Source organism: Melanerpes formicivorus, unplaced genomic scaffold (assembly GCF_026170545.1).
Source record: "Melanerpes formicivorus ecotype bairdi unplaced genomic scaffold, bMelFor1.0.p_v2 SCAF_103, whole genome shotgun sequence".
Taxonomy (NCBI): Eukaryota; Metazoa; Chordata; class Aves; order Piciformes; family Picidae; genus Melanerpes; species Melanerpes formicivorus.
In genome coordinates this window covers 1,584,931-1,599,725 of record NW_027142455.1, presented here as the reverse complement: position 1 = coordinate 1,599,725, position 14,795 = coordinate 1,584,931, and the positions used below count along the sequence as shown (strand labels likewise).

The window sequence follows — 14,795 nt, the reverse complement described above, 5'->3', positions numbered from 1 at the left end:
GCAGAGGGGCAGGATCCTCTCTCCAGCTCTGGCCACACTGCTTTGGCTGCAGCCCAGGCTGCCCTTGGCCTTCTGTGCTGCAGTCTCTCACTGCCTGCTCCTGGCCAGCTTCTCCCCCCCCAGCACCCCCAAGGCCTTCCTCAGGGCTGCTTTCTGTCACCTCCTCCCCCAGCCTGTACTGCCAGTGAGGATTGTTCCAGCCCAGGGGCAGGACCCTGGGACACCTCTCCCCATTCTGACTCCAAAGAAGACACCTCTGCAATGTCACCTCTGCTGCAGCCACTCTGCAGTCACAACCAGAGGCACACCAGCCAGCCAAGCAGGCTTTAATCCTTCCATGACACTTGACCAACCTGCTGGGTTGAGGTGGCACCAGAAAAAGCAGCTGTGCAAGGGGCATTGCCCCAGGGACTGGAGCCCAGCAGAGCCCCAGGGGAGATGCTGATAGAGAGCAAGAGCTGATGTTCTTGCTTGTGGTTTGCCAGGTGCAGCTGGAGAGGCTTGGAGGTGGATGGGAACTTTCTAACTACACAGAGCCCCAGCATGGTGGAGTTGGAGGGAACCTCTGGAGATCATCCAGTCCAACCCTCATGCCAAAGCAGGGCACCCCCAGCAGCTTGCCCAGCAGCACAATGCCCAGGGGGGGTTGGAAGCTCTCCACACCAGGAGACTCCACAACCTCTCTGGGCAGCCTGCTCCAGGCCTCCAGCAGCCTCACACCAAACAACTTTCTCCTCCTGCTCAGCTCCAACTTCCTGGCTGCCACTCTGTGCCCCTTGCTGTCCCTTGTGCTGTCCCTGGGCACCACTCAGCAGAGCCTGGCCCCAGCCTCTTGCCCCCCACAGCTCCTTTAGCTCTTGCTGAGCATTGCTCAGCTGCCCTCTGGGGCTGCTCTGCTGCAGGCTCTCAGCCCCAGGGCTCTCAGCTTTTGCTGCTCCCAGAGCTGCTCCAGGCCCCTCAGCAGCTCTGCAGCCTCCCCTGGGCTCTCTCCAGCAGTTCCCTGTCCCTCTGGGACTGGGGAGCCCAGACCTGGAACCTAGGGCAGAGCAGAGGGGCAGGAGAACCTCCCTTGCCCTGCTGGCCACAGCCTTCCTCATGCACCCCAGGACCCCCTTGGCCTTCTTGGCCATGAGGACACACTGCTGGCTCATGGGGGAGCTTTCTGTCCACCAGCACTCCCAGGTGTTTCTCCACAGAGCTGCTTTCCAGCAGGTCCCCCCTCACCTGTACTGGTGCAGGAGCTTACACTTGGCCTGGCTGAACTCCAGAAGGTTCTGCTCCTCAGCTCTCCTACCTGCTCTGCTCTGCTCTGCAGCCAGCACCATCCCTGCTGCTCGCCTCCTGGCCTAGAATGCTCTGTGCTGCTGCTGCTGCTGTGCATTATTAAAGTGCTGCCATGTTTCATCCAGGAGATGGCCAGCCTCTCACTGGAGATGCTCACTGGAGGGAAAGCACTTTGTGAGTTGAGAAGGAGGGGAAAAAACCCCATCCAGCAGCAGAGCAGTGTGGGGGGAAGCTGCCCGTGGGCATTAAGTACTTCCAGCTTTCATTCGGTGAAGGAGAAGAGGGGGCTGGGAGAAACGCAGGGGGGAAGGGGGGCTGTGGGTGGGCAAACACCTGGGACCTGCCCCTTGAACACTGACCCCCAGCAGCAGGTGGGGCCAGCTCTCCCAGGGCCACAGCAGCAGGCTCAGACTCGCTTGGCTCAAAGCCTTTCCCAAGGATTTATTGGGTCGGGGGCGCAGCGCAGAGGGCTCCGCGGCGGGCACGGCGCCAGGGCCACGCTCTGCGCTCGGGCACCTCCTGGGGAAAGCCAGCCCCTCCCCAGACCTCTCTGCTGTTGCAGTTCCCAACCCGGGGCAGCCCACTAGGACTGATGAAGAACAGCCAAGAGCAGCTACTGGCCACGGAGTGCAGCAGCAGCAGTGAGGTGTCACCGCCCGGGTCCCGCTCCCTCCGCAGCGGGCGAGGGCTGCTCCTGCTGCGAGCTCCTCTCAGAAACGAGGCGAAAAGTGAAGTGGGTTGAAGATAAAAACCAAGCCCCCTGCTGCCTCGAAGCCTGGTCCACAGCACAGTGGAGAAGAGGAGGTCCTACTACAGGGTTCTCAAGAGTGGTGATCAAAGAAGAAGGGGGGCAGAAAGCCGTCCTGAAGCCGCGCTTGCACCTGGGGCGCGGGTGGCGACGGAGGTCTTGGTGAGGCTCCCGCACCCTGCGGCCAGGGGCTGTAAGAGCTGGCTCCAGCCAGGGCAGGCTCTGCTCCAGAGCAAGGGCATCTTCAGATGGGGTCTTCTGAGGAGGTTCCACGGAGTGGGGGGTGAGAGCACCAAAGAGCTGCTGAGTATCCAAAGCACTTAGGAAAATAGGTGGTGGTGGTGGTGGTGGGCGTCCGTGGGCGGGGGCCGAGGGCTGCTCTGTGTCATTGGTTGCTGGTCTGAGCTCACAGTCAGTAAAAAATACTCTGTCCACATCCATCCAGGACAGAAAGCAGTAAAAAATAGTTATATATATATATTCTCTCTCTATATCTCTATATATCTCTATATCTCATGTGGTTTGTTTGTACATTCACACTTGCAAGGCTCCTCTGCTGGCTGGGCCCTGCCCTTCTACCTCCAGATGCTCTGCCGGGTCGATACAACTGCAAGAGAAGACAAAACAACCTCAGTGAGGTCCAGAGATGCACAGGCTCACAATAGGGGTTGGGTTGGAAGGGAGCTCGAAGCTCAGCCAGCTCCAGCCCCCTGCCATGGGCAGGGACACCTCCCACCAGCACAGGCTGCTCAAGGCCTCATCCAGCCTGGTCCTGAACCCCTCCAGGCAGGAGGCAGCCACAGCCTCCCTGGGCAGCCTGTGCCAGAGTCTCCCCAGCCTCACTCTCAACAATTTCTTCCTCCTCTCCACTCTCAGTCTCCTCTCTCCCAGCCCAAAGCCATTGTCCCTCAGCCTGGCACTCCCAGCTCTTGCCAAAAGTCCCTCCCCAGCCTGCCTGCAGCTCCCCTGCAGATATTGAAGTGCAGCTCTGAGGTCTCCCTGCAGCCTTCTCTCCTCCAGGCTGCACAGCCCCAACTCTCCCAGCCTGTGCCCACAGGAGAGCTTCTGCAGCCTCTCATCATCTTCATGGCCTCCTCTGGACCTGCTCCAGCAGTTTGATTGTGAAGATTGTGAGGAGACAAAGGGGAATGGGAAACTGGACACAAGCAAGCACAAAGCCTGGGCTGGGAGATGGACATGCAGATGGTGAGGGAGGTGGTGAGATGGGGATGGAGCTCTGGGGTCCTGGGGTGGTGACAAGTGGTGCTTTGCTGAGGGGATGGTGGTGTGGGTGGGATGCAGGTGGCATCACCATGGCAGGCAGGGGTAGCAGAGTTTGCTTTAGATGCACACAAAAATGTGGTGGAAAAAGGAGTCATGGAAGAGGTTTTGGGGTGATGTGGCCCCAAAGCTGGAGCAATGTGACTCCTGTAAAGGATGGGGGCCAAGCAGGGCTCTCAGCCTAAGAAAGACAGGGACCTGGGGGAGCAGGGCCAGAGGAGGCCACAGCAGTGCTGGCAGGGCTGGAAGCCCTCTGCTGGGAGGCCAGGCTGAGAGAGTTGGCCTTGGGCAGCCTGCAGAGGAGAAAGCTGCAGGAGACCTTCTGGTGGCCTTGCAGTGCTCCAAGGGCTGAGCAGAGAGCTGGGGACAGAGGTTGGGGCAGGGCCTGTTGGGCCAGGCCAAGGGGGGATGGTTGGAACTGCAAGAGGGAGATTGAGAGTGGGGAGAAGGAGAAATGTTTGGTGCTGAGGGTGGGGAGAGCCTGGCCCAGGCTGCCCAGAGAGGTGGAGCTGCCCCATGGCTGGCAGCAGTGCAGGGCAGGTTGTGTGGGGCTGGGAGCAGCCTGCTCTGCCTGGGGCTGTCCCTGGGGGCTGCAGGGGGCTGGGCCAGATGACCTTTAGAGGTCCCTTCCTGCCCAACCCAGTCTGGGGTTCTATTAAATCTCTGCCACCTCAACCCCAGCGAAGTCTGAGCCAGCCCTGGGGGACACAAGCAGCAGGGGCAGGGCTGAGGAACATCCTCCACAGCTCCTAGCTGGGCAGAGCCTGACTGGCAGCGGCAAGGCACTGGCAGCGGCGTGGGGGCTGCCATGGTGCCGGCTCTGCTCCCCCTGTACACCCACTCCCTGCCTGCCTGCTCCTCTTGCCTGCTCCCCCTGCCAGCTCCCCCTGCCCGCCCACTCCCTGCCTACCTGCTCCCCCTGCCTACCTGCTCCCCCTGCCCACCTGCTCCCCCTGCCCGCCTGCTCCCCCTGCCCACCTGCTCCCTCTGCCTGCCTGCTCCCTGCCTGCCTGCTCCCTGCTCCCCGCAGGCAGCAGAAGCCTCTCCCTGCTTCCCGTGCCAGAGCCCCCCGGCTGTACGCACCCTCGGGGTTGAGGCTGGGCACCAGGGGCTCCGGCAGGGTCCGGGGATGGCTGAGGAGCTGCTTGGCACCGGCCCGGGGCGGCGAGTCGGTGCCCGGGCTGGGAGGGAAACCTGCGGAACAGGGCAAAAGGCCTGGCTCAGGCTGGCCTCAGAGACCTCTCCAGCTGCTCTGGAGGGAAATGGCTCCCTGGCATCCCCTGTGCCCTTCAGCACAGCCCCTGCCCCACCGCCTCTCATCCCTTTGAGGAGGTGGATGACACCATGTGGAGGTGGATGGCACCACGTGAGGAGGTGGATGGCACCATGCCTGCCCTTCCTTTGCCAAGCACAGAGGTTGTGGGTACCCAGAGCCGGTCCCCACCAGCCTTCAGCCCCTGGGGGCTGGTGCTGGTCATTGGCCACCTGGTTTTTGGTGGCCCTCAGCTGTGCTGTGGAGGGAAGCTGCCTGCAGCGCCCCTGGCCCCCGAAGCAGCAAGGCAGCCTCTGACCCCAGCTATGAGCAGCCCCCAGGCTTCCCTGGGGAGGAGGAAGAGGCAGCAGCCTGGGGGCTGGCACACCCCAGAGACCACCCCGGGGTGGTGAGAGACCGGGTGGCAGCACCCAAAGCCCATCGCTGCTGCCTACCCTCAGCCCCCGGGGCTGGTTTGGGGGGGGGACACCCACAGAGGGGGCGCTGTGCCCCGCGGAGGGGAGGCAGGGAGCGGGCAGGGGTCCCGCAGAGCCTGCTGACCTCCGTTTCTCCAGCAGGCTGGCAGCTGGCGCGGGCCAGGCTCCGGCTGGGCATCCTGGTCGGGCCTGGCCTGCAGGACGGTGACCGTGGCCCCTGTCTGCTGGATGAACTGCTGCAGGTTGCACTGCCTCAGCTCCTTGTTTAGCTCCTCCAGCTCCTGGGTCTGGGCCTGCAAAACACACACCACGGGGTGAGCCTCCTGCTGTGCCCCAACAGCCAGCTGGCACCCGCCCCTAGGGCTGCTGCCCCAGCCTGGGTTTGCCCTGCCAGAGCTGGTGGAGGAGACCTCAGGGTGTGCCGCGGTACAGCCACCCGCCTCCGAGGGCCTGCCGTGGGGACAGGGAAGGGCTGGGGCTGGGCATGGGAAAGAGCTGGCGCTGGGCACGGGGAAGAGCTGGCACTGGTCACAGGGAAGGGCTGGGCACGGGAAAGAGCTGGCACTGGGCACAGGGAAGGGCTGGGCACGGGGAAGAGCTGGCACTGGGCACAGGGAAGGGCTGGGCACGGGGAAGAGCTGGCACTGGGCACAGGGAAGGGCTGGGCACGGGGAAGGGCTGGGGCTGGGCACAGGGAAGAGCTGGTGCTGGGCACGGGGAAGAGCTGGGTACGGGGAAGGGCTGGTGCTGGGCACAGGGAAGAGCTGGCGCTGGGCACGGGGAAGAGCTGGGTACGGGGAAGAGCTGGGTACGGGGAAGGGCTGGCACTGGGCATAGGGAAGAGCTGGGTATGGGGAAGGGCTGGTGCTGGGCAGGGGGAAGAGCTGGGTACAGGGAAGGGCTGGTGCTGGGCACGGGGAAGAGCTGGGTACGGGGAAGGGCTGGTGCTGGGCACGGGGAAGAGCTGGGTACGGGGAAGGGCTGGTGCTGGGCACGGGGAAGGGCTGGCGCTGGGCATAGGGAAGAGCTGGCGCTGGGCACGGGGAAGAGCTGGGTACAGGGAAGGGCTGGTGCTGGGCACAGGGAAGAGCTGGGTATGGGGAAGGGCTGGTGCTGGGCACAGGGAAGAGCTGGGTACAGGGAAGGGCTGGTGCTGGGCACGGGGAAGAGCTGGGTACAGGGAAGGGCTGGTGCTGGGCACAGGGAAGAGCTGGGTATGGGGAAGGGCTGGTGCTGGGCACAGGGAAGAGCTGGGTACAGGGAAGGGCTGGTGCTGGGCACGGGGAAGAGCTGGGTACAGGGAAGGGCTGGTGCTGGGCACAGGGAAGAGCTGGGTATGGGGAAGGGCTGGTGCTGGGCACGGGGAAGGGCTGGGCACGGGGAAGAGCTGGTGCTGGGCACGGGGAAGAGCTGGGTACGGGGAAGGGCTGGTGCTGGGCACGGGGAAGGGCTGGGCACGGGGAAGAGCTGGTGCTGGGCACGGGGAAGAGCTGGGTACGGGGAAGGGCTGGTGCTGGGCACGGGGAAGAGCTGGGTACGGGGAAGGGCTGGTGCTGGGCACGGGGAAGGGCTGGCGCTGGGCATAGGGAAGAGCTGGGTATGGGGAAGGGCTGGTGCTGGGCACGGGGAAGAGCTGGGTACGGGGAAGGGCTGGTGCTGGGCACGGGGAAGGGCTGGGCACGGGGAAGAGCTGGTGCTGGGCACGGGGAAGAGCTGGGTACGGGGAAGGGCTGGTGCTGGGCACGGGGAAGAGCTGGGTACGGGGAAGGGCTGGTGCTGGGCACGGGGAAGGGCTGGCGCTGGGCACAGCCCTGCTCTGCCGTCTCCAGCAGAGGGTGCCGGCAGCCGGCAGACTGCGGCTGTGCCGTGCGGGAGGCGCCGGCCGAGAGCTGCTGGGGAGGAGCTGAGCGCACGGCAGCTCCCGCAGCCTGCCCGGCCGAGAGCTGCTGGGGAGGAGCTGAGCGCACGGCAGCTCCCGCAGCCTGCCCGGCCGAGAGCTGCTGGGGAGGAGCTGAGCGCACGGCAGCTCCCGCAGCCTGCCCGGCCGAGAGCTGCTGGGGAGGAGCTGAGCGCACGGCAGCTCCCACAGCCTGCCCGGCCGAGAGCTGCTGGGGAGGAGCTGAGCGCACGGCAGCTCCCGCAGCCTGCCCGCCCGAGAGCTGCTCCCTTCCGTCTCCCCCTCAGGGACGCGGTGGGTGGAGGGTGGGTGTCGAACTGGACTCCTGCGTGCTGGAGAGGCCAGGACAGGTGAGCCAGGGGCTCAGGCTTACAGCTGCCATCTCCACACCCTGCAGGACCCCTCCATGGAAGTCCCAGTACAGCTTGTGGGGTCAGAAGGATCTGTGCACAGGCACCGAGTGGCCCTGAACTATCCACCTCCACGACTCCCTGATCCAAGCTGGCATTGATCCCTGTGCCAACACCACCAGCCCCACGAGGGGCAATGGAATGAAGCTGGAGGTGGGGAGATTGAGGCTGGAGGGGAGGAGGAAGTTCTTCCCCAGGAGAGTGGTGAAGCCCTGGAATGGGTTGTGCAGGGAGGTGGTTGGGGCCCTGTCCCTGGAGGTGTTTAAGGCCAGGCTGGCTGAGGCTGTGGCCAGGCTGATCTAGTGTGGGGTGTCCCTGCCCATGGCAGGGGGGTTGGAACTGGATGATCCTTGTGCTCCCTTCCAACCCTGACTGATTCTATGATACTATGATCTGCTGCAGCCCCACGGGAGCAGGGTGATGCTGAGCTCCACCTGCAGCTGCAGCTGGCACGGAGGACACTGCGGGGTGCCCATGTGCTGGCTGGGGCAGAGGTGCTGTGTCCCCAACAGCAGGCACTGCCACAGGCTCACCGGCCTGCTGGGACACAACCAGCCCCACCCAACCCATCAGCTCCAGGCTGCTAGGAAGTTGGTGCTATCCCCTCCCACCCCATCCCATCCCAACCCAGAGGAGGCTGAGGGGAGACCTCATTGCTGTCTACAGAAAGGAGGCTGTGGAGAGGCTGCTGCTGGTCTCTCCTCCCAGGTCATTAGGGACAGGACAAGAGGGAATGGCCTCAAGCTGCCCCTGGGGAGGTTCAGGCTGGAGAGTAGGAAGAAATTTTCCCCACAAGAGTGGTCAGGGACTGGAAAGTGCTGCCCAGGGGGGTGGTGGAGTCCCCAAGCCTGGAGGTGTTTGAGGGAGGTTTGGCTGTGGTGCTTGGGGCTGTGGTTTAGGGCTGAGCCTTGCAGAGCAGGGTCCTGGGTTGGCCTTGGTGACGCTGAGGTTCTGATCCAACCTGATTCTGTGATCCCATCCCAAGTGTGCCCCCACCCCACCCCACGGGGGCTGCTCAGCCTGGCCCTAGCTACCTGCAGGTTCCTCTCGGCTTCCTCCAGGGCCTTCTCCACGCTGGCCAGGCTGCTCTCCAGCTGGGTGCTTTGCTTGACCTTGGCCTCCAGGTCCCTTTTCATCTTGGCAGCCATGTCCTCCAGCTCGGCCGGGCCGGGCGCGGGGGGCTCCTTGCCCCTCTTGGCCCTCTCGGCCATTTCCCAGCGGATCTGCTCCTGCAGGGCCTGGGTGCGGGCGCCCAGCTGGCCGATGCGCTGGGTGTAGTCCTGCAGGCTGGCCCGCAGGCTGCGGACGCGCTGCTGCCGCTCTCGCTCGCGCTCCTGCTCCAGCTGCAGCTCGCTCTGCCAGAACTCCTCCTGGCCCAGCTCCGTCTCGTTCCTCCGCACCAGCTGCTCCAGGTAGAGGATCTCCTCCACCTCCTCCTCCTCCTCCTGCTCCGGCCCCTGGCCGCCCGCCCGCTCGCGCTCCCAGAGCCGCAGGTCGGTCTCCAGGCTGTCCCCCTGGGCCTCCAGGGAGTGCAGCTGCTCCTGCTGCCGCAGCACCCTCCGGAACAGCTCTTCCTTGGAGGGCTGCGCCACCCCTCCGCCCTCCAGCTCCAGCCCCTCCCGGGTTTGGTGCCGCCAGCGGGTCATGGCCAGCAGGTCGGCGGAGCCCGTGGGGCCCAAGTTGAAGGTCATGGATTTCCTGGGCTCCCGGGAGCGGGGCGGCTCCGTGCCCGCCAGCCGGGGCTTGATGGGCAGGCTGGCGCGGATGAACGTCCTCTCGGGGGCCTGGGGGGCGCCCTCCGAGGAGGGTCTCTCCACCACGCTGGGGCCGGTGCGCCGCAGGACGAACTGCACGTCGTTGGCATACTGCCCACACTTGGCCAGCGACTCCAGGGGGCACTCCAGGGGCAGCAGCTGCCGCTCCTTCTCCCGCAGCCTCTGCACCAGCACGTAGCGGCCGGTCTGACCTGCAGGGGGGAGCGGAGGAGCTCAGCTGGGGCCAGCAGCTGGGCACTGAGGCTGTGTGCCCCCTTGCTGGTGGCTGGTGGCTGGTGGCATCGCCACCCAGCCCAGAGCGGGACCCACACCCAGCCCAGTGCAGGACCCACACCCAGCCCAGAGCGGGACCCGCATCCACCCCAGAGCAGGACCCACATCCATCCCAGAGCAGGACCCACACCCAGCCCAGAGCGGGACCCGCACCCAGCCCAGAGCGGGACCCATGCTCAGCCCAGAGCGGGACCCGCACCCAGCCCAGAGCAGGACCCACACCCACCCCAGAGCAGGAGCCATGCTCAGCCCCGAGTGGGAGCCAGCCCCTTCCAAGGTCTCCCTCCCCAGCAAGGCCCTGCAGACAGCCATGTGGATGCCTGTGCCCGCACAGGGACCCCGGCAGGGGGGATGGCTCACCCATGGCGCGCGCCAAGGCGATGACCACTTCTTGGCAGGTGGTTTGCTCCGAGACGCCGCAGACGACCCTCTGGATGCCATCCACCCAGACCTTCAGCTCCATCCCTGCGTCTTCCGGGCCTCAGGCACGCTGGGGCATCGCAGGACGGGCTGCATGTGGGCACAGAGGAAACCATCTTTGCATCCCCAGCTCCTAACGAGGGACCTCCTGATAAGGCACTCTATGAGCGGTGTCATTAAATCCTCCTTAATGCCAGCATCCCATATGGGGGCATCCTAGGCCAGGCAGTGCCATCCATCCACCTGTCTGTCCAATCCATCCATCCACTCAGCCAAGCCACCCACTCCACACATCCATCCACCTATCTGATCCATCCATTCAAATCAGCCTATCCACCCAATCCATCCATTCATCCCACCCATCCACCCACCCAATCCTTCCACCCAACCAATCCATCAATCCACCCACCCACCCAATCCACCCATCCATCCATCAAACCACCCAATCCACCCATCCATCCAATCCATCCATCCACCCAATCCACTCATCCATCCATCTAAACCACCCAATCCACCCACCCATCCAATCCACCCACCCATCCAATCCATCCATCCATCCATCAAACCACCCAATCCACCCATCCATCCACCCAATCCACCCATCCACCCAATCCACCCATCCAATCCATCCATCCAACCCATCCACCCATCCATCCACCCAATCCATCCACCCAACCAATCCATCCATCCACCCAATCCACCCATCCATCCATCCACCCAACCATCCACCCAATCCACCCATCCATCCACTCATCCATCCACCCAATCCATCCACCCAACCAATCCATCCATCCACCCAATCCATCCACCCAACCAATCCATCCATCCACCCAATCCATCCACCCAACCAATCCATCCATCCACCCATCCATCCACCCATCCAATCCACCCACCCATCTTTCCATCCAATCCATCCACCCAATCCACACATCCACCCGATCCATCCATTCAATCTACCCATCCACCCAATCCACCTGTCCAATCCACCCAATCCATCCATCTCTGCAGCTCTCCCTGTCCAATTCTGTCGACACTATTCTGATCTTCAGCTGCACAAAACTCCTCACCCCACTCCCTCTAACCACTTCTTTTTCTTTGGTTCCCCTGGTGGCAACTGGTGGGCTTTGTGTGCCCACACCATGCCCAGAAGATGATGTCCAGGTGATTGCTGCTGTGATCACTGCTGGACTTTCACCCCAATTTCAGAGGGATGGAGAACCTCCCCTGCAGGGACAGGCTGGGAGAGCTGGGGCTGTGCAGCCTGGAGAAGAGAAGGCTGCAGGGAGACCTCAGAGCAGCCTTGCAGTGCCTGAAGGGCTCCAGGAGAGCTGGGGAGGGACTCTGGACAAGGGCTGGGAGTGCCAGGCTGAGGAACAATGGCTTTGAGCTGGGAGAGAGAAGACTGAGAGTGGAGAGGAGGAAGAAATTGTTGAGAGTGAGGCTGAGGAGACTCTGGCACAGGCTGCCCAGGGAGGCTGTGGCTGCCTCCTGCCTGGAGGGGTTCAGGACCAGGCTGGATGAGGCCTTGAGCAGCCTGTGCTGGTGGGAGGTGTCCCTGCCCATGGCAGGGGGTTGGAGCTGGCTGAGCTTTGAGCTCTCTTCCAGCCCAACCATGCTGTGATTCTCTGCCCTCTCTGACCAGGTGGCAGTGTGGCACCAGGGCATTTTCCCACCAGCATTGGAAGAGGTGGGGAGGGAGCAGCAGCTGCCCACCCTTGCCCAGGGCTGTTGGGAGGAGCTGCAGAAACTGCACCTTTTAATCTATTGACCTCCACCTCAGTTTATCACAGAGGGGTGAAGATACTCCAATGAAGCCTTTATCTGCACAACAATGTCACCCAAGGTGGGGTCTGAGAGGGGGCTGAGGCAGGAACCCCCAAGGGGAAGCCTGGGGAAGGCTGTGCCCAGCGCTGGGCTCCAGCCAGATTCCCACTCATGGTTATTTCTGCTTCAAGTCACAGGCAGTGGCCCAGGAACAGCAGCTCCTGCCTCTGCCAGCAGCTCAGGCACAGCAGCTCAGGCACAGCAGCTCAGGCACAGCAGCTCCTGCCTCTGCCAGCAGCTCAGGCACAGCAGCTCAGGCACAGCAGCTCCTGCCTCTGCCAGCAGCTCAGGCACAGCAGCTCAGGCACAGCAGCTCAGGCACAGCAGCTCCTGCCTCTGCCAGCAGCTCAGGCACAGCAGCTCAGGCACAGCAGCTCCTGCCTCTGCCAGCAGCTCAGGCACAGCAGCTCCTGCCTCTGCCAGCAGCTCAGGCACAGCAGCTCAGGCACAGCAGCTCAGGCACAGCAGCTCCTGCCTCTGCCAGCAGCTCAGGCACAGCAGCTCAGGCACAGCAGCTCCTGCCTCTGCCAGCAGCTCAGGCACAGCAGCTCCTGCCTCTGCCAGCAGCTCAGGCACAGCAGCTCCTGCCTCTGCCAGCAGCTCAGGCACAGCAGCTCCTGCCTCTGCCAGCAGCTCAGGCACAGCAGCTCCTGCCTCTGCCAGCAGCTCAGGCACAGCAGCTCCTGCCTCTGCCAGCAGCTCAGGCACAGCAGCTCAGGCACAGCAGCTCCTGCCTCTGCCAGCAGCTCAGGCACAGCAGCTCCTGCCTCTGCCAGCAGCTCAGGCACAGCAGCTCAGGCACAGCAGCTCCTGCCTCTGCCAGCAGCTCAGGCACAGCAGCTCAGGCACAGCAGCTCCTGCCTCTGCCAGCAGCTCAGGCACAGCAGCTCCTGCCTCTGCCAGCAGCTCAGGCACAGCAGCTCCTGCCTCTGCCAACAGCTCAGGCACAGCAGCTCAGGCACAGCAGCTCCTGCCTCTGCCAGCAGCTCAGGCACAGCAGCTCCTGCCTCTGCCAGCAGCTCAGGCACAGCAGCTCCTGCCTCTGCCAACAGCTCAGGCACAGCAGCTCAGGCACAGCAGCTCCTGCCTCTGCCAGCAGCTCAGGCACAGCAGCTCAGGCACAGCAGCTCCTGCCTCTGCCAGCAGCTCAGGCACAGCAGCTCAGGCACAGCAGCTCCTGCCTCTGCCAGCAGCTCAGGCACAGCAGCTCAGGCACAGCAGCTCCTGCCTCTGCCAGCAGCTCAGGCACAGCAGCTCAGGCACAGCAGCTCCTGCCTCTGCCAGCAGCTCAGGCACAGCAGCTCAGGCACAGCAGCTCCTGCCTCTGCCAGCAGCTCAGGCACAGCAGCTCAGGCACAGCAGCTCCTGCCTCTGCCAGCAGCTCAGGCACAGCAGCTCAGGCACAGCAGCTCCTGCCTCTGCCAGCAGCTCAGGCACAGCAGCTCCTGCCTCTGCCAGCAGCTCAGCAACTCTGAGAGTCTTAAAAATAAAATACAGAATTATGAGCAAGGCAGCACAGGATATAAAGAACCCAAAGCTTCTGGGGGTCTCAAACAGCCTGCAGGCCAAGAGGAAGCTTTTCCACCCCTGGAATCCTCCTGCTTCTACCATCAGCCTTGTCTGAAAGCCCCAGCTGGGGGAACCATACAACGGTTTGGGCTGGAAAGGACCTTGAAGATCATCTGCTCCAAGCCCCTGCCAGGGGCAGGGACACCTCCCACCAGCACAGGCTGCTCAAGGCCTCATCCAGCCTGGCCTTCAACACCTCCAGGCAGGAGGCAGCCACAGCCTCCCTGGGCAGCCTGTGCCAGAGTCTCCCCAGCCTCACTCTGAAGAACTTCTTCCTCAGCTCCACTCTACTCCTGCTCTGCCTCAGCTCCAAACCATTCCCCCTTGGCCTGCCTCCAGCCCCCCTCAGCAGAAGTCTCTCTGCAGCCTTCCTGCAGGATCCCTTCAGCTCCTGGCAGCAGCTCTGAGGTGCCCCTGGAGCCTTCTCCTCTGCAGGCTGCACAGCCCCAGCTCCCTCAGCCTGTGCTCCCAGCAGAGCTGCTCCAGCCCTGGCAGCATCTTTGTGGCCTCCTCTGGCCTCTCTCCAGCAGCTCTGAGTCCTTCTGCTGCTGGGGACAGCAGAGCTGGAGGCAGGGCTGGAGGTGAGGTCTGAGCAGAGCAGAGCCCAGGGGCAGAATCCCCTCTGCTGCCCTGCTGCCCACCCTGCTCTGGCTGCAGCCCAGCACACAGCTGCCTGAGGGCTGCAGGAGGCTCTGCTGGCTCCTGGGGAGCTGCTCAGCACCCAGCACCCCCAAGGCCTTTCCTTCAGGGCTGCTTCCAGCCCACTCTGCACCCAGCCTGGATTTGAACCCAGTGACTTGCTGAAGCTCATGCAGTTGGCACTGAGCCACTTCTCCAGTCTGTCAAGATCCTTCTGATGCCATCCCTGCCCTCAGGTGAGTGCCCTGCAGCACACAGCTTGGTGGCACCAGCAGACCTGCCCAGCCTGTGCTCAACGCCACTGTCCACATCGCTGCCCGAGAGGTCAAACAGGTCTTAAACACCATCCACACACAGGAAACCTTCAGGGCCACCATCCAGAGGGTCCCAAACCATTTTCCCCAGCCTAACCTGAGTGGTCACAGCCTCTCCAGCCCTCAGCTCCAGCTGGCCCAAGCTTGCAGCCGGCTGACCTCAAGTGAAACCTCCTCTCTGGCTGGTTTTGCGTGGTCTGCTTGAGCAATCAAAGGGAGGGCTCCGAGGGTGCCCCCCCGGGGAGCAGGGCTTGTGAGCCACGGGGGGAGAGAGCTGACCCCAGGAAAGAGAGGGCTTGGTGAGGCCCTTCCTCTGGGGCTCACCGGTGCCACCCCTCTGCCCACCTCCCAGCCGTGGCTGAGCAGCGTGGGCAGAGAGCACTCAGCTCCCAGCTCCTGTTTGCCTTGGCTGGGCGGCCGGGCGAAACCGGCTAGGGGTGAAGGGCACCTTGGGCTCAGCCACCCTCCCCCCGGGCCCAAAGCCACCCAAACGTGCAGGGCTCGGCTCCCAAAGCTGCCTGCTGGCACTGCTCCCTGCTCCGTGCGCTCACGGCTGCCACCGGCCCCCGGCACGGAGCAAAGTCCAGGCAGGGCTGCGGCGCCGCCCGGCTCACCCCGGAGCCTCCTTCCCCCCCGGGCTGTGCCGCCCCGGCGCTGGAAGCGCATCCTGGG

At 63.8% G+C, this 14,795-nt stretch overlaps 1 protein-coding gene across 2 annotated transcripts in view; it reads right to left on the bottom strand.

Annotated features, from left to right (window-relative positions):
• Window positions 1-1,501: 1,501 nt before the first annotated feature.
• Window positions 1,502-14,795, bottom strand: part of RASSF7 (Ras association domain family member 7) — a 37,859-nt gene continuing 24,565 nt past the window's right edge. The window contains exons 2-6 of one of the 2 annotated variants that reach the window (XM_068166631.1): window positions 9,718-9,867; window positions 8,344-9,275; window positions 5,127-5,295; window positions 4,397-4,507; window positions 1,502-2,639 (exon numbers count right to left, since the gene is read on the bottom strand). In XM_068166631.1, the coding sequence (XP_068022732.1) occupies window positions 2,608-2,639; window positions 4,397-4,507; window positions 5,127-5,295; window positions 8,344-9,275; window positions 9,718-9,820 (1,347 nt within the window). In that variant the 5' untranslated portion in view covers window positions 9,821-9,867 and the 3' untranslated portion in view covers window positions 1,502-2,607. The remainder of the gene's footprint in view (window positions 2,640-4,396; window positions 4,508-5,126; window positions 5,296-8,343; window positions 9,276-9,717; window positions 9,868-14,795) is intronic. The other variant, XM_068166632.1, reaches the window with a different exon arrangement.